Source organism: Capricornis sumatraensis, chromosome 8, assembly GCF_032405125.1.
Source record: "Capricornis sumatraensis isolate serow.1 chromosome 8, serow.2, whole genome shotgun sequence".
Classification (NCBI taxonomy): Eukaryota; Metazoa; Chordata; class Mammalia; order Artiodactyla; family Bovidae; genus Capricornis; species Capricornis sumatraensis.
The window spans coordinates 1,377,690-1,399,415 of record NC_091076.1 but is presented as its reverse complement, the minus strand read 5'-3'; the positions used below and the strand labels follow the sequence as shown (position 1 = coordinate 1,399,415).

Below are 21,726 nucleotides of genomic sequence, written 5' to 3'. Positions count from 1 at the left end.
AAGAGCAGCCCCCGCTCGCTGCGGTGAGACCAGACCCGCGCAGCAGTGAAGACCCGGCGCAGCCAAGAAAAACAAGGGAACCTAAAGACGGAACTTGCTGTCATCTCCTCCACATTCCGCATTCCAACAAACGACAGCGCTTGTGGCGGGGCAGAGAAATGCCCCTCCCCAAGCCGTCCACGCCCCACCTGCCTACACCTGCGGAGTGTGACCTGCCGTGGCCAAGGGCCCTATGGGGTGAGCGAGCTGAGGACCTTGAGCAGGACAGGGTCCTGGGCTCCCCGCATGGGTCCAGGGCCATGGCAGGGGTCTTTGTAAGAGAAGGTGCGCCAGCAGCCCGAAGGATGGAAGAGGGACCACAGCCAGGCCCGCGGCACCTCCAGAAGCGGAAGCAGCAAGAACAGGCCAACCCTGGGTCCTGCAGCAGGAAGCAGCCTGCCACACCTGATTTTAGCCCAAAACGGCAGAGTTCAGACTCGGGGTCTCCAAGCTGCGGGGTGTGACTCTGCGGACTGTGGGGCTTTTTCCGGCAGCCACGGGACCCTGACAGGAGCGCCTCTCCTCACCTTCAGGAGAGAGGAGGCGGAAACGGTCAGTGCAGCCTGGGCCTCTTCCTCACCCCCTGCGTCCACCCGTCTCTGTCTGTGGTCAGTCTGTCCGCCTGTTCCTAAGGCACCGCCCTCGTCAGGCCCACACCCTCCACCTGGAGGACAGCCAGGCCACCGCCACATGCAGGAGGTGGGGGCCGTCACCCCGGGCCTCTGCTCTCTCCACGTCCCCATGTTTCTCACGGCTTCAGGCCTGGCTGAGAGCCGGCCTCCTGGGGTCCATACAGCATCGTTTGGTGGGTGCTTGTGGGTGCTTTGACTATGCCAAAGCCTTTGACTGTGTGGATCACAATAAACTGTAAAAAATTCTGAAAGAGATGGGAATATCAGACCATCTGACCAGCCTCTTCCATCTGACCTGCCTCCTGAGAAATCCTTATGCAAGTCAGGAAGCAACAGTTAGAACTGGACATGGAACAACAGACTGGTTCCAAATAGGAAAAAGAGTATGTCAAGACTGTATATTGTCACCGTGCTTATTTAACTTATATGCAGAATACATCATGAGAAACGCTGGGCTGGAAGAAGCACAAGCTGGAATCAAGATTGCCGGGAGAAATATCAGTAACCTCAGATATGCAGATGACACGACCCTTACGGCAGAAAGTGAAGAGGAACTAAAGAGCCTCTTGATGAAAGTGAAAGAGGAGAGTGAAAAAGTTGGCTTAAAACTCAACATTCAAAAAACTAAGATCATGGCATCTGGTCCCATCACTTCATGGCAAATAGATGGGGAAACAATGGAAACAGTGGCAGACATTATTTTGGGGGGGGGGGCTCCAAAATCATGGCAGATGGTGACTGCAGCCATCAAATTAAAATGTGCTTACTCCTTGGAAGGAAAGTTATGACCAACCTAGACAGTATATTAAAAAGCAGGGACATTACTTTGCCAACAAAGGTCCGTCCCGTCAAGGCTGTGGTTTTTCCAGTGATCGTGTATGGATGTGAGAGTTGGACTGTGAAGAAAGTTGAGCGCCGAAGAATTGATGCTTTTGAACTGTCGTATTGGAGAAGACTCTTAAGAGTCCCTTGGACTGCAAGGAGATCCAACCAGTCCATCCTAAAGGAAATCAGTACTGAATATTCATTGGAAGGACTGACACTGAAGCTGAGGCTTCAGTACTTTGGCCCCCTGATGTGAAGAGCCGACTGATTGGAAAAAGACCTGGTGCTGGGAAAGGTTGAAGGCGGGAGAAGGGACGATAGAGGGTGAGATGGCTGGATGGCATCACCAACTCAAAGGACATGAGTTTGCACAAACTTCAGGGGACAGGGAAGGACAGAGGAACCTGGTATGCTGCAGTCCGTGGGGTCACAAAGAGTCGGACACAACTTATCGAATGAACAACAAACAAGAGTTCCTATAAACATAAACAAGAGTTCCTCAGCACACTCACACACAGACGCGCACGCGCGCGCGCACACACACACACACGTCCCCAGTGATAACATCTGGCATTACTGATACATTTGCTAAAATTGATGAGCCAACGTGCGCATGTGTGTTAGTCACTTGGTCGTGTCTGACTCTTTGCGACCTCGTGGCCTGTAGCCCGCCAGGCTCCTCTGTCCATGGAATTCTCCAGGCAAGAATACTGGAGCGGGTTGCCATTTCCTTCTTCAGAGCCAATATTGATACCTGTTTATCAGCCAGCGTCCATAGGTGACATTAAGGTTCATTCCTTGAGCTGTACACTCTGTGGGTTTTGAGAAATCCAGAGGGTCCCGTGTCCACCCTTAAACCATCAGCAGCGCCCTTCACCTGCCCTCGCAAGGACTGTGCTGAGTCTCCCCGGGATCCTCCTGTCCTCCCCCACCCCCAAATCGCCGATTCTTTTACTGTCTCAGTGGCCTTGACTTTCCATGATGCCGCACGGTTGGAACCGCACAGACGGTGGCCTTTTCAAACTGGCTTCTTTCACTCACAAATGTGCGTATACGTGTGTCTTTTCGTGGCTTGATAGCTCATTTCTCTTTAGTGCTGAATGATATTCCACGGGACGTGAACTTGGGCAAACTCCAGGAGATGGGGAGGGACAGAGAGGCCTGGTGTGCTGCAGTCCATGGGGCCGCAGAGAGTCGGATATGTCTGGGCAGCTGTGCAACAGCAGCAACAAAGTTCCATTGTCTGATGGACCACAGTGTATTTTTCCATCCACCTGCTGAAGGGCATCTTAGTGGCTCCCAGATTAGGCAATTAAGCAGAACGCAGCTTTAAACATTCACGGGCAGGTTTTCGCGTAGATTCAAGTTTTCATCTCCTTTCTGTATGTTCCAAGGAGCACGGCTGCTGAACCATATGCTAAGAGTAGGTTTGGTTTTGTAAGAAACCGCTAAACTCTCTTCCAAAGCAGCGGGGCCGTCGGCATCCCCACCGGGACGGATGTCAGTTCCTGTTGCCCCATGTCCCCACCAGCACTTGGTGTTGTAAGGGTCTGGCGGCTCCTGATGGTGTGCAGAGGTGCCTGGCTATGGGTCTCCAGCCCTGCAGACCCGAATGTCTCTCCATGGGCTCCCCTAGGGTCTGGACTTCTCACTTGCTAAGGCATCTGTTCTTGTTCACTTGCTGATTGTTGGGTTTTAAGAGTTTTCAGGTATTTGGGGCACCTCCCTGGTGGTCCAGTGGCTAAGATTCTATTCTGCCAGTGCAGGGGCCCAGGTTCACCTCCTCGTCAGGGGACTAGATCCCACAAGCCACAGCTAAAGATCTTGCAGCCTGAAACTAAGATACAGCATAGCCCAACAAGCAAGTGTTTTTTTAAGAAGAGTTTTCATGTATTTGGGTGTCAGAGGCCTGTTTCTCATCTGCGGCCCTTCTTCTTCTCCTCCTAACTCTGTCCTTCTCTTTCACAGATTTGGTGGGTTTCATGCATTTCTATTTAAACCACAAATCTGTGTGGGTTTCAAGGTCACAAAGGTAGCCTCCTTGTCTTATTCCCCTGAGAAGTTTACCATTGACCTAACTGACCTAAGGGCTTCCCAGGTCACGCAGTGGCAGAGAACCCACTTGCCAACGCAGGACACACAAGAGACTCAGGTTTTATCCCTGGGTCAGGAAGATTCCCTGGAGAAGGAAATGGCAACCTGCTACAGTATTCTTGCTTGGAAAATCTCATGGACAGAGGAGCTTGTCCGGCTACAGCCCCTGGAGTTGCAGAGTCAGACATGATTGCGTGACCAAGTACAACAACATGACTGACCTGGGGATTTGCCACATGGGACTGAGAGCTGTGTGCGATGTAAGAGAGGGATCAAGTCCTCCCGTGATGCTGGGAAAGACCAAGGGCAGGAGGAAAAGGGGCAACAGAAGATGAGATGGTTGGATGGCATCACCGACTCAACGGACATGAGTTTGAGCAAACTCTGGAAGATGGTGAAGGACAGGGAGGCCTGGCGTGCTGCAGCCCGTGGGGTCACAAAGAGTCGGACACGACTGAGTGATGGAAAAACAAAAGCCGGCCCCTGCTCCTCAGTGCGAGGCTCTCCGGCTCCCCCGTCCATCCACCGGTCTTTCTGCATCAATACGCACTGTCTCATCAGCAGCTCCTGACAAGAGCGGCTCTCTCTTCACTGACACTGCTGTCCTCCAGGCCACGTCGCTAGGCCCGTGGTCACTGCTGAGTCCCCCCTCCACCTGGTCCATCGTCAGCACCCCCCACCACGTTTCATTCGGCGTCCAGGCCCCCCTCTTGTTCCCAGCTGCTCCCACTGTCTCCTTTGCTGGTTCCCCCTCGATTCTCTGAACTCATGCTGCCTGGACCCCTCGGGGCTAGTCTGTCTGCCCTTTGCTGGCAGTCACGTCTGAACTCCCTGCTCAGAAACTGCTGAGCGCTGATGACTCAAGTTTCTGTCTCAGCTTGGGTCTCTTCCCTCAACCCCCAACCTCTGAGCTGCTGCCCCTCGGTGGTGCCACTGCCCGTCCCCAGGGCAACATCCTCCCCAGCATAACCCTAACCTCCCAAATGGACGGAGCTCCTGGGCTTCCTCCCGCACCCATCCTCCTGCTTCTGACCCATCTTGGTAGGTAACAGGCCATCCTTTCGGCCAGTTTGGGCACATGTGAGTCAGTGTTAAGCCCTACGCTGGACACCATTTTTCCAATCCACGAGGAAATCCTACAACCACCCCTCCCACCTCAAAAGTCCTTCTGGAGCCCAGCTGCTTCTCACAGCCTCCTTGGTCACTGCCTGGTCCAGGCCATCCCAGCCCCCATGGCCGGATGGGAGCCCAAGCCTCCCAACTGGCCCACTGCCGCCCCCCTTGCAGGGCAGCTCCGCTCTGACCCCTGACCTCGTCCCTCCTGCCCCCCAGCCCCGCCTGGGCTCAGCTGAGTTAACAGGCTTCCTCGAGGCTTCCCTGATTGCAACATGCCTTCCTGTCACCCGAGGCCCCTCCCATGCCCCCACTTTCCCCACAGCCTTCTCCCTCCAGTGACCTGTGTGAGCGCCTTTATCGTGGGTCACCTGCCTCCCCTGCCTGGAGGATAAACGCCACAGGGCAGGAAGCCAGTTTCCTTTCCTTCACTTCCACAGCACCCAGAGCTTGTCTGCCACAAGGTGGGCGCTCCCTGATCACGTACGGGGGCAAAGCGGACACACAGGATCCCAGAGGGACTGACCCATGAGACGCCAAGGAGAGGTTAAGGGGAGGGGCTGCCAATGCCAGTCTCCTCGACCCTCACCTCGGGCAGACCCCCATCACACACACACACACACACACACGCAGACACGTGCACGCACACATACATGTACACACACGCATACATACATGTACACACACACGCCTGGGCCAGGGCTCTCCCTCCTGGAGCACCAAGGGCTGGGCTGGGACCAGTACAGAGAGCATCTCTGCTCTGTAACAAACGGACAAGCAACCTCTGCAGGGGGTAGGGGCCTCTCCACCCTTTCGGCCACCAGAGGGTCCCTTCTCAGAGGTCCCCTGCCACACTCAGGGGAAAGTCAAGGGTGTCAGCTTGCCTCCCACGAGCTCCAGCTCGGGACTGTCACAGCTGGATGCCAGATCAAGCCCGTGGCCCCTCCAATAGTTCACACTGCCTCACGCCCAGAACCCCTAGGGGCCTTGTAAGTGTCTCTGAAGAAGATGACGCTCTAACTGTGTTTTCTTAGCGGCCACCTCTGAGCACCACCGTTACAGATGTCATGTCCCCACTGAGCATCGGGATCAGGGGACACCAGCTGGGACTACCTTCCACCAAGTGCCAGAGTCCAGCCCAGCTAGGGCCTCAGTGACCCCTCCTGCACCAGGGCCGGGTAACGACCGGTGCAAGGGTCCCAGTTCTGGGACTGTGTGGGGGACAGCCTTGGCCCCCAGGGGGCAGGGGCAGGTTCAAGGGCAAGATATGAACCGGCTTGTTCTCTGGCTTTACTCCTTCAGAACCACATCAGGGGAACCCAGCAAACATTTGTGGTATGGCTAGGAGAAGAGGCAGGGCCAAGGGAGGGCCACTCATCTGTGGACATCAGGCTGACCAGCGTTGGGAGGGCGTGGTGGTTAAGGTCAGGGTCCTGGTTTATTTGGTAGTTACAGAAAAGAAAGGAATTCCAACCTTGCCTCTGCAAGCCACAGAACCTCGGTTTGACCCCCTTTAGGTGGGGAACTGGGAGGACCACTCAAGAGAAAGTGTCCCTGGGTGAGTCCCCTTGTGAAGATTCCCCCTGTTCACATTCTGCTCAAATGTCACCTCCTCCAAGAGGCCTGGTCCCTGTCATCTGCCTCAAGGATTAAGTATGTACTGCTGCAGCTGCTGACCTCCAACACCCCCCCCCCAAAGGGAGTCCAAGGTGAAGAAGAGAAACAGGGCACTTGGTGCTCAGGGGGAAAACTGGCAGGACAAGTCTCCAGAGAGTTAGAGGCCTTCAGGAACTGATCTTATGAGCCCGATTTTGGCATCTCCTCACACCTAGAAAAGCATTAAAACCCTTCATGGTGACACCTGTTCCTCATGACTAGCAAAGCCTCACAAGACTAGTAGAATCCTTCTGGGAAAATACGTGCTTGACCCCTTCACCAAAATCACATACGCTGACCATCCCCCTCTTCTTTGGAGCAGTTTCTCAGGGCTCTCTGAGGTGCCGTGTTCTGGGCTGCAATCTTCATTTTGCCCCCAAATAAAACTTAGTCGCCACTCACACATTGTGCATTTTTAAAGCCGACAGTTCATGGTGACCGTCGAAGTTACCCAGAGTAGACTGGAGCCTTGGTATACAACCAGAGGCCTCTCATACCTGCCCGCCTCCTTGGAGAGTCCAGACAAATCCGGGTAGGTGAACAGTGAAGTCTGGTATGCTGCAGTCATTGGGGTCCCGAAGAGTTGGAACAACAACTCCTGGTTCTCGGATCTCCCGTATTGGTCAATAATCCTGAGTTTTATTCGGTGGTGGAACAGGTACCTGCCCCCTTCCAACTGAAAGATACTGGCAGGGGGGTGGGGTGCAAAGATGCTGGTTGACCCAAACCAGGGCACACTCACCTAAGGTCTAGACACTGGGTGGGGCTCTGTTGAAAGATACCAGGGTTTGCTCAGTTGTAGACTTGAGTGGTCTTGGCTGAAGTGGTTAGGTAAGAGGCTAATCTGACACTTTTCCTCAATAGAAAAGCTATCTTAATAGAATTTGTCAGGATAAAAGTGAAGATATTTATGACATGAGAGCTTTGCTCCAAAGGAAAGGGACAACTTTCACGCTGTGCAATTTTTTAAGTCGACACCCCCATATCAGTCACTTCCCGGCATATTCTCCTGCTGAATTTCCTTCTTCACATGACCTTCTCTGAAATGACCTGTCCGAATTCCTTTCCTTGGTAACACCCACCTGCTCCTTTGGCTGTGACCCAGGGTGGAGGATGGAGCTGATCCTCCCCTTAGGCAGCAGGAACTCAGCTCCCAGGCTGAGGGGTCACCGAGGCCTCAGACAGGGCTGTGCGTTAGCCAGACCGAGGGACTCGCTCTCCTACCCCAGAAGTTGGTAAAAAACTGATCCCAAATGGCTGAACTGTGACCTGCTGTCCCCTCCACACACACACACACACACTCCATGGCAGCCTTTGAGATTTGCAACAACGTTGGGATGCTGCCAATTTACAGAGGAGGAGAGCCCAGGGTTACCAGGGCCGGGCCAGGCCAGGTGCTGCTCTGGGGCGCGGCGCTGGGGCTGTCGCGGCGCTGGGGCTGGGAGGGCTGTGGGCCACCTGGAGGATGAGGGCGGCTGGAGCCTCCAGAGAGACCACCTGGGAGACTCCCGGGCGAAGGAAAAGCTGGGGACAAGGGCGCCCAGGGAGAGAGCAGGTGGAGCAGGGAGCCCTGGGGAGCCCTGGGGAGCCAGCCGCACGCCCGAGGCGGGGAAGGAGCCACGCCCAGCTAAGGGGTCCAGCGGGGCCAGGCCCGGTCCCCTTCTGCCCCGAGAGGGTCGTGGCAATTCTCCGGGTCAGCACGTGGCCCGAAGGGCGACAGGCGTACGTACGGCGCGCCCGAGCAGACGCAGCAGATCCCAGTCGCGGGTGGCCCCGCCCCGCGCCGGCCCGGCCCCGCCCCTCATCGCTCAGGCCCCGCCCCGGCCCGGCCCCGCCCCCCGTCGCCGGCCGCAGCCCACGTGACCAGCCCCGGTGCAAACAAGCGGGTCAGCTGACGCGGCCCAACTGCGCCGTCATCCCGGCTATAAGCGCGCGACCTCCCGGGCTCTCCGCTTCGACCGGGCCGCCGCCGCCATGCAGACGCCCAGCCTGCTGCCGCTGCTGCTCGCCCTCGGCCTGCTGGCCGCGCCCGCCGCCGCGGTCATCAGGTGAGCCGCGCAGCTCGCGCACCCCGCGGACGCCCGCGCACCCCTGTGCCCCGGCCGGGGTGCATCTGGGCCGCCCCCGGGGCCTAACCCTCCTGTGGGGCCTACCCGCGGGCGGGGCGGGGGAGCTCTGCAGGTGCGGGGCTCGCCCGGGAGTCCGTGCCTCCTCTCCTCCCTGCCATCATGGGGTGGGGACCGGAGGTAGCAGGAGGGCTGTGACTGGGAGTCGGCTCAGCTTGCCCAGGACAGGTAGGGTGGGAGCCTGTGCTCAGGGGCCCGCACTCGGCTGGAAGACGGGAGACCCAGAGGCAGGCCCAGGAGGCCCCTGAGCTTGGGTAAGTCTTTTTTGCGCCTGGGGTTTCCTTTCCCAGCTGTGAACTGGGCCTGGCCTCATCCCAGTCTGTTCAGCCTATGAGATCTTCCCACAGGCCCTGGGCCGGTTGGAGGACCCTCTGGACACCAGGAGGACCTCAGGGTCCTGAGGGAGTCAGCCTAAGGAAGGATCTGGGGGAGTGGCCCCGCTGGCGCCAGGCCCTGGGCGGCTTCCCCCACTGCTGGGCTGGGGCTCTGTCCCACCAACACCTGCTGCCTCAGTAAAGACCACGCCCTCCCCGGGCTTGGGGGCCCCCACTGGCTCCAGCGAGGCCGAGGACTATCAGGCTGGTCCAGGGCTGTGCCATGCTGCGTCAGCAAGACAGAGGGTCCCCCCACCCTCCAGGCCTTGCCAGGCAGGCTGCTTGCCCAGCAGGAGAGGGGTGCAGAGGGCCCACCCTCTTCTACCCTGCCCCCACCCTTGCCCAGGCCTGCAGCCTTAGTGCTGGACCTGGGCCGGCATTCTTCCAGCTCTGCTGTGGGCCTTTGCCTGTGGGCAGGTGGGTGGGGTCTCGGGGCTGCAGCAGACTTGAGCCTTGCCAAAAGGCTGGCTTGTGTGGGCCCCTGCGTAGGCTGTGGCCTGGGGGCAAGTAGCCCTAGCTGGAGCAGTTGTGGGGAGCAGCTGCAGGCCTGAACCTGCCCTGGCCTCACCCCCAGGCCTTCCACTGGGGACACGAGCCTGGAGCTTCTCAGGTTGGGGCAGCTGAACCGGAGCCCCCACATCTTCATGTCCGGGGGAACTGCTGGCATCTGTCTCCTTAGTTACTGGAGGGTGTGGCCCCCTCCCCCACCCCCAGACAAGAAGCCCAGGCCCTCCCAGCCTGTCCCTTCTTAGGCAAGAGGCCAGGCCCACATCTTCCTGGAGCATGCCCTTGGCCTGCTGGGAGGAGTCACTGCGACCTTGAACTCGCAGATCCCCAGGCTGGGGAGACGTTTCATCCAGCAGCTGCCTCTTGCTCAGGTGGTCTCCTGTGCCACCTCCTGGGGCAAGTTCAGACCCCTGTGGAGCTGGGGGTGGAGAAGGACCCCTCACGCTGCCCCTGCTGCTGGGCAGACCACCCAGGCCGGCGTGTGCTGGGCGGTGGGGCTCCTGGGAAGGGTCCTCCAAGGAGGGGCACCAGGCCCTGCATGGAGTGCAGCCAGCCTAGCAGCCCCCACCTCCAGGTCCCAGGTGTCAACCTTGACCTCCAGCGGCCAGCTTAATGGGGAGAGAGTGACGGGGTTCAGTGCGGCCTGGGGTGAGGACTGGAAGGAAAGGGGGGTCCTTTGAGGGGTCTGGGGGTGGTCAGGGAGAGCTGGCTGCTCGGAGTGGGTGGCCTGGAAGTCCCCTCTGGCGGCCAGAAGGTGGCCCCCCCCCCCGCAAGTCAGACGGGTGAGCTGGGACCCGTCTCTGGGGTGCCTGGATGATGCAGGCCAGGCAGATGGGGCCCCTCGGAGGGCTTTGGGCAGACGCGATAGCTGACCGCTGACCCTGGACCCACTCAGAGTGGGGACGGGAGACCACAGCGGTGCGTGTTGGAGCCCCCCAGTGTCTGGGGGGTGGTGGGGAGCAGGCGTGCTGGGCCTCCAGCTTGGTCGTGGGTGTGGGAGCCTCCCGGTGGGCTGGGCACCAGCCAGCCCTGACGAGCCTGACCTCCGTCTTGACAGGATCCCACTGCAGAAGTTCACGTCCATCCGCCGGACCATGTCGGAGGCGATGGGCCCCGTGGAGCACCTGATCGCCAAGGGCCCCATCTCGAAATATGCCGCCGGGGAGCCTGCTGTGAGGCAGGGGCCGATTCCCGAGCTGCTCAAGAACTACATGGACGTGAGTGTGGGGCCCGGGGAGGCAGCCTGGGGCTGGGGGAACGGGCTGACTGCCCACAGCGCTGCAGGCAGGAGCTGGCTCTCAGGAAACGTTCCTGAGCCGGTGTGGGTTTTGGTGAAATCCTCTGTTCTCAGCCTCCAGTGGTTTGCGAGCTTCAGCTGTGTGGGGGGCAGGGCTTCCACCCAGACACCCTTGTGATGGGCGTTTCCACGACTCCCTCCTGACTGAGGGCTGTGACCTCCCTGGCTCCAGCTCCGGGCGCCCCTGCCCGTCCTGGCCCAGGGGGCTAGGAGGGTTGGCTGGAGCAGCCTGAGTGCCTCCCTGACGTCTGCTTCCCTGCCTGCCACTGAGCAGCAGCTCAGAGCCGGGCTGGCATCTTCATCCTGGTGGCCATCCCCACGGGACTGCCCTAGCGCCTGCAGCGCATGGGGGAGCCAGCCCGGGACGGAGGAGCCCAGAATCAGGCCCGGGCCTGCCTGCAAGGCTCTGGGTGGGGGCCGGGGGTCCCTGAGCTCAGTTCACCTGGGCCCGCCTGCCTGGGGGGCACCCACTGCCCTGGAGCCCCTGTGCTTGTCTTGCCTGTCTTGCTGGAAGGCCTGTGGCAGCCACAGCCCAGTCCCTGCACCCTACCTTCCTTTTCGGTCAGTGACCAGCCCATGTGCCCACTGTTCGCAGAGAGGGAAACCAGCTCAGAGGTGGAACATTGTGGAACACACAGCATGCTGGGGCAGGTCACCTTGGTCCCAGCTCTGGGGCCAGGCCCTCTGGGGCTGCCTAGGTGACATCCTCTCCACGCCCCCCACTCCCTGAGTCTTGGGAGGCCAGCCTGTTGCTGCCCTCCGGCCTCTGGGCCACTCAGGTTTAGGGCATGTAGCTGTGCCCTCTGTCCTGCCTGGCTGGAGCCCGGGCCAGGAAGCTGTGGCCTCTTGCAGGCATGTGATCAGGCGGGGGGGCAGGGGGGTCTGCCTGGGGCCTGACCAGTTCCTGATTCCTGCCCCCCAGTATGCACGCACACAGACACGCATGTGCACGCATACCACGGGTATGGAGATTTGCTGAGTCATTCTCTGACCTCCCCCAGCCCCCCCCCACCCCAAGTCTGGACACTTCTGCTGGGTCATGAGTCAGTGGCGGCCGCTGCTCCCTGGAGCCAAGTGGCCGGAGAGAGATGCCCAGAGGGGCTGGAGCTGGAGCCCTGCAGTGACCCGGGGCCCAGCCTCCGTCCCTGAGATGGCAGGGCCCAGTGGACCCCAGACTCACAGACGCCCATGCCCCTGATCTCTGAGGGGCCGAGGACGGGGTCCTCCTGGAGGCGTGTTCCCCCCACATGCTCACCAGAGCCCTCACTCCTTATCTGGGCCTCCCTCCAGGCTGCCTCTGCTGCCCTGTGTGCACAGGGGAAACTGAGGCCCAGGGCAGTGGGGGCAGCGTGCCCGGTACTGAGGGACTCGGCCTGCCTGTGCGCCGCCTCCTCGGGGTTCCCTGGAGCCCTCTGCCCAGGGCCCTCCAGGATCAGCCATGGGGGATCCTCACTCGACCCTCATGCTGGGGAGGAGGCCTTCCCTCCTAGAGCCCTGGACCCTACCGAGGGCTTGGGCGGAGATGCCGGGGTGGGCAGCTGAGACAGCCTGCCTGGCCCTGGGCCCCTATCCTGGTCAGGGCCTTCTCTCGGCCCTGTGGGGAGCCCCGCACTCTGCCCTGACAGACCCCACCCCCCAGGCCCAGTACTACGGGGAGATCGGCATCGGGACGCCCCCCCAGTGCTTCACCGTCGTCTTCGACACTGGCTCTGCCAACCTGTGGGTCCCGTCCATCCACTGCAAGCTGCTGGACATCGCCTGCTGTGAGTCCGTCTGTCCCAGGGGCCTGCCGTGACCCCGGGCCGGAGCGTGCCGCCCCCACCCCGCTGCTCGCTCCCCCCTCAGGCGCTGGAGGCCAGCCCTCCAGCCTCAGCCCACCCTCTCCCGTCTTAGGGCAGAGATGTCCCGGTGGGCCTCCTGGGCCACCTGCCGCTCCCACCTCTCGGCCACACCCAACAGGCAGCCCCTCCAGATTCTCCGCCCTCCTCCCTTCCTTGATTCAGGGCCAGGACCATGGGGGTCGTGGGGTGGACCACCCGCCCGGGGGCCTGCGGGATGGGCTGCGAGGGCTGGGAGGGTTGAGGCTGCAGCTGGGGCCGGGCCGGCGGGCTGACAGTCCCACTCGGCGCAGGGGTCCACCACAAATACAACAGCGACAAGTCCAGCACGTACGTGAAGAACGGCACGACCTTCGACATCCACTATGGCTCGGGCAGCCTCTCAGGGTACCTGAGCCAGGACACTGTGTCGGTGAGTGTCTCGGGGCTGCTCGCCAGGCTGGGGGCTTCGCCCCTGACCCCAGGGCCAGGCAGGGGCCCACTGAGCAGGGGAGCCAGGGTCTCAGCTGAGCAGAGACCCGGAGGTGAAACAGCTGGGCGAGCTTGGTGGGGGGACGTGACGGGGGCACGTGGTCCCATGTGCAGGCCAGGTGATGCTGGAAGGGCTGGCAGGAACGGCAGGCCAAGAGCCCCAGACTGCAGAAGTGAGAGTGCCGGGCGCGGGTCTGGGCCCAGGACTGGCGAGTGGCGAGGCTCCTAGCCGCACAGCCAGGCAGAGGAGCCGGCGGATGGTGAGGGGCCACCGCAGCCAGAGCTGCTGGCCAGGGGCAGCTGCCAAGGGTGTCGGGCAGGATGCTGGGCAGCGTCTGGGGAGGGCTGCAGGGTGGAGCCCCTGGTGCCCGGCCACAGGAGGTATCTGGGTTGGGAGCTGCGGGGAGCAGAGCAGGAGTTCGTCCCCTCCCAGCCCCCAGCCCCAGGAAGGCCCCGGGAGGCCTGTCCCGAGCCTTGGTGGCTGGAGAACCCTTCCTCCAGCCGGCCTGGCGGGCCCCCGCAGCTCCCTGCCGGCTGCCCTCCCCTTCCGCGTCTGCCTGGCAGGAGTGGGGGCCTCTGCCAGGCTCTCTCTGAGCCTGAGACAGGATGTCGCGCACCCGTCCTCTGCCCCCAGCGTCAACCCCAAGCAGCCCTTTCTCCCCACATCCTGCCCTGTGTGTGTCTGCAGTCTCCGCCCTGGCTTGGGGGCGGGGGTATCATGGCCTTGAGTCCACGGTTAGATCCAGGGTTCCCCAAGGGCAGGGGTAGGCCAGTGGGAGGGCCTGAGCTCAGGAGGAGCGCGCTGCTCCCTGCTCCCCGGCTTTGCACCCGTCCTTGAAACTGGCCCAGCGGAGCGTGGGCCCCGCACGCCTGCTGTCCTCACCTGGCTCCAGTGCGGGGTCAGCAGCCCTTTCTCCAGGACCGAGTCCCGAGCACCACATGACAGGCACTGACCGAGCTGGCTTTCGTGGCCATAGCTGCCCGTGCAGGGACGGGGGTGAGGAGCCACCTGGGGCCCAGCGTCGGGCTTGGTGTCCACACGATGCCTGACGCCTGCTCGCCCTCCCCGCGGCCCGCAGGTGCCCTGTAACCCGTCCTCGTCCAGCCCGGGCGGCGTCACAGTGCAGAAACAGACCTTCGGGGAGGCCATCAAGCAGCCGGGCGTGGTCTTCATCGCGGCCAAGTTTGACGGCATCCTGGGCATGGCCTACCCCCGCATCTCCGTCAACAATGTGCTGCCTGTCTTCGACAACCTGATGCAGCAGAAGCTGGTGGACAGGAACGTCTTCTCCTTCTTCCTGAACAGGTGTGGGGGCGGGGCTCCATCGTGCCGGCCCTCCCCGTGGTCCCCTGCCAGGCGCTGAGCCGCGGCTCTCACTGCCCAATGCGTTAGCGCCCTCTCACAAGTGGACAAAGAGTCCATACCGAAGGCTGGGTCTCCCCGGGGTCCCCGAACCAGGGTCCTCGAACCAGGGTCCTCCAGCCGGGCAGCCCTGGATCCGGGCTCTTGGTCGTTGGGCCTGCCGCCTCTGACAGCCCGAGCTGGGCCAGGGACCCCTCCGGTCAGTCTGCCTGGTGTTCCTGGGCCCGGTGACGGGCAGGCTGGTCCCTGCCCCTGGGTCGTTTTCGGCCCAGAGGGGATCAGGCCACGAGCCCTGATCTGTGCCAGGAACTCTGGAGGCAAGGGGGCCGGGGCTTTGCCATGAGGGTGACCCCAGAGAGCTCAGGGCGATGCTCCCACGTCGCAGAAGCAACACTTGGTGCCGGTCCCGCTGGGGACGGGTCGTTGGAAAGGGGTCTCAGTCCCCCAGCCCCTGGCCTTTTCCCAGGACGGTGCTACAGGTCCTGGGAGGGCGCCCCCAAGGGGCCAGTGTGCAGAGGCGGTGGGGGGGGGGGCATGGGCAGGGGGTGGGCTGGGCAGCCTGCTGCTCCTGGTCACTGGTCACCACGCCCCACATGCCCCGTCTGGGTCTGACCCTGGGCCCTTCTGGTGGAATTCAGCTCAGAGCCTTTGGCCTGGTCTCTGTATAGATGCTGGCCTCTGCCCCTTGCTCGGTCAGTGGCAAAAACTGAGCAGCTGCTGGGGCCGAGCCACCCGCTAAGTGCTGGGTGCCTGTGAGCTCTCGGGTCCCAGGGAGGCAGGTGAGGTACAGCGGACCCAGGAGCTTGGCCAGGCCGGAGGTCGGGACAGATGGCCCAGCTCTGCGACTCCCCGGGCGTGGGCGCGGGCAGGAAGTGGGGGCAGGGCGGCTGGCTTGCAAGGGCAGGGCTGAGGAGGGTACCGTGCGTCCTCCACATGTGGGTGGTGGAGGTGACGGGAGGTGGCGGCCACAGCGATGGGCGGAGGACAAGTTTGGCGAGTGCCAGAGACAGCTGGGCAGATGATGCTGAAACCACGAGTGTGACTAAGAGGTGGGGAGGGTCGGAAGCTGAAATCTGAAGTGGGAGCTGGTCTTACGGTGGTTTGGGTGGAGGGCGTCCTTCAGAGCGGCAGGTGCAGAGGGCCTAGGGCAGGCGCAGTGGCTCCGCCCCGCTCAGGGCAGCCAGCCCTCCTCCTGGGAGCCCCTGGTTTTCCTTCCAGGCCTGTGAGGTCCCCGCCCCAGGGCCCCTAGCACTCGCGTCCTCCTCTGCCTGCTGGCCCAACCCTGGCCGTCCTCAGGGGGCAGACTGGTACCCCTTGCAGCCCAGGCAGGATCTCCTGTCAGGAAAGAGCTTGGCCTGCGGTCCCCGGGGTGTGAGATTGGAGCACTCCCCCACCTCCCCCCGCCGGCTCCTCCCACCCCAGCACGCCCAGGAAGGGCCCCGCACCTGCCCTGACCCCCGTGCCCATCCGGCCCGGCCCCCCGCAGGCTGGACGCCTGGCACAGAGGTGGGCAGGGCATCTGACTGCCGCCTCCTCCCTGGCAGGGACCCGAAAGCCCAGCCCGGGGGCGAGCTGATGCTGGGCGGGACCGACTCCAAGTACTACAGAGGCAGCCTGACCTACCACAACGTCACCCGCAAGGCCTACTGGCAGATCCACATGGACCAGTGAGCGTGGGGCGGGGTCCCGCCTTCGGCTCCGCGGGGTGGGGCGCGGCTCGTGGGGTCCCTGCCCGTGGCCGTGCGTGCGGCAGGGGCTTCTGGGGCGCCAGGGGGCTGGCCCGGGGGACCTGGGCCCCGTGTCCCGCCAGCCCCAGGTGCTTCCTGCCACCTCCCGATGTCCAGCCAGTGGGCCCCCTGCACACAGCCCCCTCGGGTGACCTGTCCGTGGCTCCCCCAGCCCCCTCCCCACGCCCCCTAAATCTGCTCACGACCCAGTCCTCCGGGGGCGGGCGGGGGCTCCGGTGGCCCTAGGAGGGGACTCAGGCCCCGCCCCTCCCCACAGGCTGGACGTGGGCAGCAGTCTGACCGTGTGCAAGGGAGGCTGTGAGGCTATCGTGGACACGGGCACGTCCCTGATGGTGGGCCCTGTGGAGGAGGTGCGGGAGCTGCAGAAGGCCATCGGGGCCGTGCCGCTGATCCAGGGCGAGGTGAGCGCCGGCAGGGCTGGGGAGGCGGGCAGCCCCACCGCCGGGCCCACCCCGTTCACCGGCTCCCCTCTCTCCACCCTCTGCAGTACATGATTCCCTGTGAGAAGGTGTCCAGCCTGCCTCAGGTCACCCTGAAACTGGGGGGTAAGGACTACACGCTGTCCCCAGAGGACTACACGCTCAAGGTGAGCGGGGCCCGCGGGGCGCGGGGCGCAGACGCCCTGGGGCGGGGCGCGGGGCGCAGACGTCCTGGGCCCGGGTGCGGGGCGCAGACGCCCTGGGGCAGGGCGCGGGGCGCAGACCCCCTGGGGCGGGGCGCGGGGCGCAGACGCCCTGGGGCGGGGCGCGGGGCGCAGACGCCCTGGGGCGGGGCGCGGGGCGCAGATGCCCTGGGGCGCGGCGCGGGTGGCGGCCAGTGGTGACCGGTGTTGCTGGCACAGGTGTCGCAGGCCGGGACGACCGTGTGCCTGAGCGGCTTCATGGGCATGGACATCCCCCCGCCCGGCGGGCCGCTCTGGATCCTGGGCGACGTCTTCATCGGGCGCTACTACACCGTGTTCGACCGCGACCAGAACCGGGTGGGCTTGGCTGAGGCTGCCCGGCTCTAGCTGGCCCCCGCCCGCTGCTGGAGTCTGGAGGAGGAGGCTGCCCCGCCACACACACCCACACACACTCACGCTCACACTGCACTCACACACCACACCGATTATCCCGAGGCCCGTCGGGCCGCAGTTCTGCTCTGTGGGTTCCCCTCCCTGGTGTCTGAAATGCTGCTTTTGCTGGTCTGTCTGTCTGTCTGTCTGATGGAGAGGCGGCCTGGGGCAGCCGGCAGCTCCGGTGCACAGAGTCCTCTCTCTGACTTGGAAGACACAGCTTGCTGGGCGGCTGTGTCCCAGGACCCCTGCCCTGGGCGATTCCCTCGGGCCCAGCTACCCTCCTGGTCGCTCCGCCCCACAGCTCGGGCCCCTGCCGCCCGCCTGTTCATCCTGGACGCCCTGAGGAAGGGCGCGCCGAGGCCTGAGGACAAGCTGGGAAGGGTGGCAGGGACCAGAAGCCAGTCCCACGAAGCCTGCAGGGCTGTGCGGGGGCTCGCCTTGTTGCGCAGGGCGTCCAGGGCATTCTCTGGCCCTGGGGAGGGGGGTGGCACTGGATGGGAGGGGGCTGGGGCCGGCCTTCTCCGCGGCTGCCCCTTTCTTGAGTGGCTGGGAGCCAGAGTTGGCACGAAAATAAAGCCGTTGAGGCCTCTGCCCGCGTGTCGGCGTGCTTTGTGCCTCGTGGGGAGGGCGTGCTCCCCGTGGAGGCGGGGGAGGAGCTGGTGCTCGCAGCCCCGCCCTCACCTCAAAGGGAGGGCGGGCTCAGCCTGGGGCGCCCGGGGCCCAGGCCAGGCCCGGACCAGACACTGGCCTCCCGCCCAGCCTCGTGGCCGAGGTCTGCTGCGGGGGGTGCCAGCTCTTGGGGGGCTCCGATGCAGTGACCAGTGAGGGGGCCTGGCTGGGGGCCTGTCTCGTGAGCACCTGCACTGAGGCACGGTTTTCGGGTCCAGGCAAGAGCCCACCACACCTGCTTAGAAAGTGTTCCCCGAGTCCCCTGCTCACCTAACTGGGGCCTTGGGAGGGGCCTGATGGGGCAGGTGGCGCCTGGGCAGCCTGCCTCCCTCCCGGGCCTCCTTGCCAGCCCGTGGAAGCAGTGTCTCCGTGAGTAAGCTCTGCCAATCCTGGAGCAGGCCAGCCTGTGTCCTGGGGTGGCAGGGTCCACACAGGAGTCCCCTCAGGCTGGTCTGGCCTGTTCGCTAGAGGCCGTGGGGGTTGGTCAGAGCGGTTGCAGAGCCAGGAGGTTTTGAGGGATAAATAGGAGCCTGTGAATGCTTGGTGGTGAGGCAGATGCCTCCGGGACAGGTAACTCTGGACCCTGCGTGGAGCCCACTCCCCCTGCAGGGGTAGGGCTCTGATGTGACGTTTGTCCCCGTTCTGGTACCATCTCAGCCAGCAGGGCTGTGGCTGTCACCGGCCTGGCCCCAGGGGGCCTGGAGACCGCACCCCAGAGCCGGGCCCTCGCAGGCGGCTTCCAGAGTTGCAAGAGGGATGGTGAGCGCGCGCCCAGTGTTCCTTGCACCTGAAATTTGAGCCAGGAGTGGGCAGAGCTCTGCAGGGCTGCAGGGCTCCTGGGAGACAGTTGTCAGCTCCGCAACCTGGAAGCCTGCAGGGCGGAGCTGCCAGGAAGGAGGTTGCCCGCCCCTCACGCCCCGCCCCTTGACCGAGCAGGCCTCTCTGTCCTCAAAGCCTCCCACCCCCCCAAGGCTGGCAGGGGCCCCCTCCTCCACCTGCCTCGCTCACTGAGACTGGGCAGAAGGGGGCCACTGTGTCCTCCCCTTGGGGACACAAGGACGAGGCCCCCAAATGCCACGTGGGTTATTAGCGCAGGCTGAGCCCCCAGCTCCTAACCCAGACCGGCAGGGCACCGGTGTCCTGCTCAGAATCGGCTCCACCCAGCTGGCCGGGTTTCTCTGGACCCTGGAGTCTGACTCTGGGCTCAGACCCAGTTTCTGGGACCTGACCCTAAGCCTCGAGGCTCTGTCCCGGGAAGGTGGGTGACAGCTGGGCATTCCTGGCCGTGGGCCTGATGGATGCCAGGAGGAGCCGAGCACAGGGTCTGGCGTTTGGTCGCTCCAAACGCTGGCTCTCACTCTGGCTGGCTTGGCCCTGCTCTGCACCAGTCCAGCGGGCTCCGGTGGACACGTCCTGCCTGGAGGACACCCAGTGTGAGCTCTCAGGAGCTGATCTGAGTCCAGCGCCTTCCCTTGGCCGCTCCGGTGAAGGCTCGTGGGATGACGCATCCTGGGCAGTGGGCTGGGGGTCGGGGGCAGGGTGGTTGGAGTTGGGAGAGGCGGCCTGGCTCCACCCAGTGACCAGAAGCAGACCCCTGTGGGCCTGGTGCCCTCTCCCACGCCCGAGGACCAGCTGGACTCAGGGGCAGGCCAGCCCGTCAGCCTTGCAGCCTGCCCAGCCCTGGGCAGCGCCTGGCCCAGGGAGCCCAGCAGGGAGACCGGGTTCCCAGGCCACACACAGGCTCACTGGCCCCTTAGGTCAGGCGCCATCTGAGATGGGTCTGGCCACCCCCAGGCCAGGCCCTTGGAAAGGGGTTGCTGGTGGATGGGTGGGGGGAACTGAGTCCAGCTTCCCAGAAGTCCCATCGCCCTCTCACCTGTGGGCCTGGGCCTACCGAGCATGTGGTCAGGCAGAGCGGGATGTTGCTCTGGGACCCTGCCCCCTGGAAGACAGTTTTAGCAGCATCTTTAAAGCCAGCTGTTTGTGGGCTCCTGATCAGCCCCTACCAAGGCCAGGCCAGGGGCCAGAGGGGTGAGTGCTGAGCAGGGGAGGGTAGGGCCTGGACAGGAGAGGGGGCCTGACCAGGGAAGAGCCTGCAAACAAAGGCTCAGGCTCTCGAGAGAAGGGGCTTCAGAGAGGGCCTGGCACAGGCAGGCCAGGACTCTGAGGAGGAGGGGCCCCTGGGAAGGAGCCAGGCTGGGAGAAGAGGGGGCCCTGGAGACAAGGGAGGTGGGTCAAGCCGGTCAGAGCAGAAGCGGCCTTCATGGGCGGAAGGGCTCAGAGCCTGTGGGGGGAACAAGGGCTCGGAGAGGCGGGCACAGGCTACCACCAGGAGGGCGACTGCATGGGGCAGGGGTGGAGGGAGGGCCGCTGCTCCTAGGGGCAGCCGGTTGGAGAGGAGGACCACCTCAGGAGGCCCCTGTGCAGCAAGGAGGGGGCCAGGGCTTTCCCATGGCAAGGGTGTGGTTGGGACGACCGCAGGGAGGGCAAGCCATGCCAGGCAAGTGTCAGAATGGCAGGGAGGTGGTGTAGATGAGGCTAGGGGCCCGGGATGGGGCAGAGGGCGACAGAGTCCGCAGGTGGCTTGGGCAGGTGGGGGGCCTGAGCTCCAGGGGCACGAGTGTCACCGGGCCCTGGAAGGGACACCTGGCCCCAGGGGCAAAGAGACCTGTCAGGTGAGGGGTCACGGTCTCCAAGACTAGACTTTGTGAGGGAGCCACCTTACCTGGGCTCACGCAGGGGCTCTGGGCTTGGGGAGCTTGAGTTCAGATCTGGGGGAAAGTGGGGGCAGGAACTTGGAGGGGGTGGGCTCAGGAAGGACAGAGTCCCGGGCCCGGGGCAGGGGCAAGACTGGGCAGAGTGGGGGCTCGGGTGGGGGCCTGGCGAGGGGCACCCTGCTTGGGGAAGTGCTGCAGTTGGGGGCCCCAGGGCTGGGAGGGGCCCGAGACTCACGAGGAACTAGGGCCCTGGTGGGGGCTTGGATAGGAGCGGGGTCCTGTGGGGACAGGCGCGCAGACAGCCTGGCTAGACGTGAGCACTGACTTGGTGAGGACAGGCTGGGGGCACCTGGGCTCTGTGGGCAGAGGGCTTGGGGAGGCCCAGACACCCACCCGGCCTGGGACTAGGTGGGTGGGGGCAAGGGCTGGGATGCAGAGCCCATGGAGCAGGAAGCTCATCAGAAGGGGCAGCACGGAGGGGAAGGGTCTGGGAACCCGGGCAGGGCGAGGCAGGGGGAAGCGCAGGAGGAGGAAAGGGCGCTCCCCAGGGAGACGGGAGGGACGGCTCAGCGAGGGCTGGGGGCTCAGACAGAGGGAGGAGGCAGGGAGCAGGGTGGGGTCCGGGAGACGCAGGTGGGCGGCGCCGGCACCGGGTCTGGGCGCTGCGGGAGAGCCCATCCCTGCCCAGCTCTGCCCACCCGCGAGGGTCACCGCTTCCGGCTGGTGCCCGCAGCGCCCACCCCACCGGCGGGAGGAGGCGGGGAGGTGGCTGTGCCCGCCGCCGCCGCCGTGAGTCAGGCTTGGGCTGCAGCCGGCGGCTGGCCCTGGCGCTGCGGAGGGCGCGCAGGCGGCGGAGGAGCGGCGCTGACAGCCCGCGCCCCTCCCCGCGCCGCCCCGCGCGCTCCCCGCGCCGAGGTCGGGCCGCCGGGACGCGGAGCGGCGGGACAGCCAGCCACCGGCGGGACGGCGGAAGGACGCGCGCAGCGAGCGCAGGGTCGGGCCCGGCCACCGAGGAGTCGCCAGTAGGTGAGCGCGCGTCTTCCCGGCGGCTGCGGCAGACCTGCGCCGGGCTGGGGGCCGGGGGGCGGGCTCCGCGGGGCCCCGACTGCCGGACCCCCGGGGCGGCGCGGGGCGACGGCGCGTGGTCCGAGACGGCTCGTTTTGCAGAGTGTCGCTGTGCGTCTGCTCCTGGCACCCGGC

At 63.9% G+C, this 21,726-nt stretch overlaps 1 protein-coding gene across 1 annotated transcript; it reads left to right on the top strand.

The window, feature by feature from the left end:
* Positions 1–8,264: 8,264 nt before the first annotated feature.
* CTSD (cathepsin D) lies at positions 8,265–17,711 on the top strand. Its single transcript, XM_068976289.1, has 9 exons — positions 8,265–8,407; positions 10,424–10,583; positions 12,303–12,426; positions 12,795–12,913; positions 14,052–14,278; positions 15,880–16,002; positions 16,340–16,484; positions 16,571–16,669; positions 16,925–17,711. The coding sequence occupies exons 1-9, from the start codon at positions 8,334–8,336 to the stop codon at positions 17,090–17,092; spliced, it is 1,239 nt and encodes a 412-aa protein (XP_068832390.1). The 5' UTR covers positions 8,265–8,333; the 3' UTR covers positions 17,093–17,711.
* The last annotated feature ends 4,015 nt before the right edge of the window (positions 17,712–21,726 follow it).

What these genes read in the sequence shown, in the direction of transcription:
- CTSD (XM_068976289.1), top strand. Translation starts at nt 8,334, where the DNA reads ATGCAGACGCCCAGCCTGCTGCCGCTGCTGCTCGCCCTCGGCCTGCTG. An exon ending in TGGCAGATCCACATGGACCA is followed by an intron (nt 16,003 to 16,339) that starts GTGAGCGTGGGG and finishes CCCTCCCCACAG; the next exon opens with GCTGGACGTGGGCAGCAGTC. An exon ending in TGCCGCTGATCCAGGGCGAG is followed by an intron (nt 16,485 to 16,570) that starts GTGAGCGCCGGC and finishes CACCCTCTGCAG; the next exon opens with TACATGATTCCCTGTGAGAA.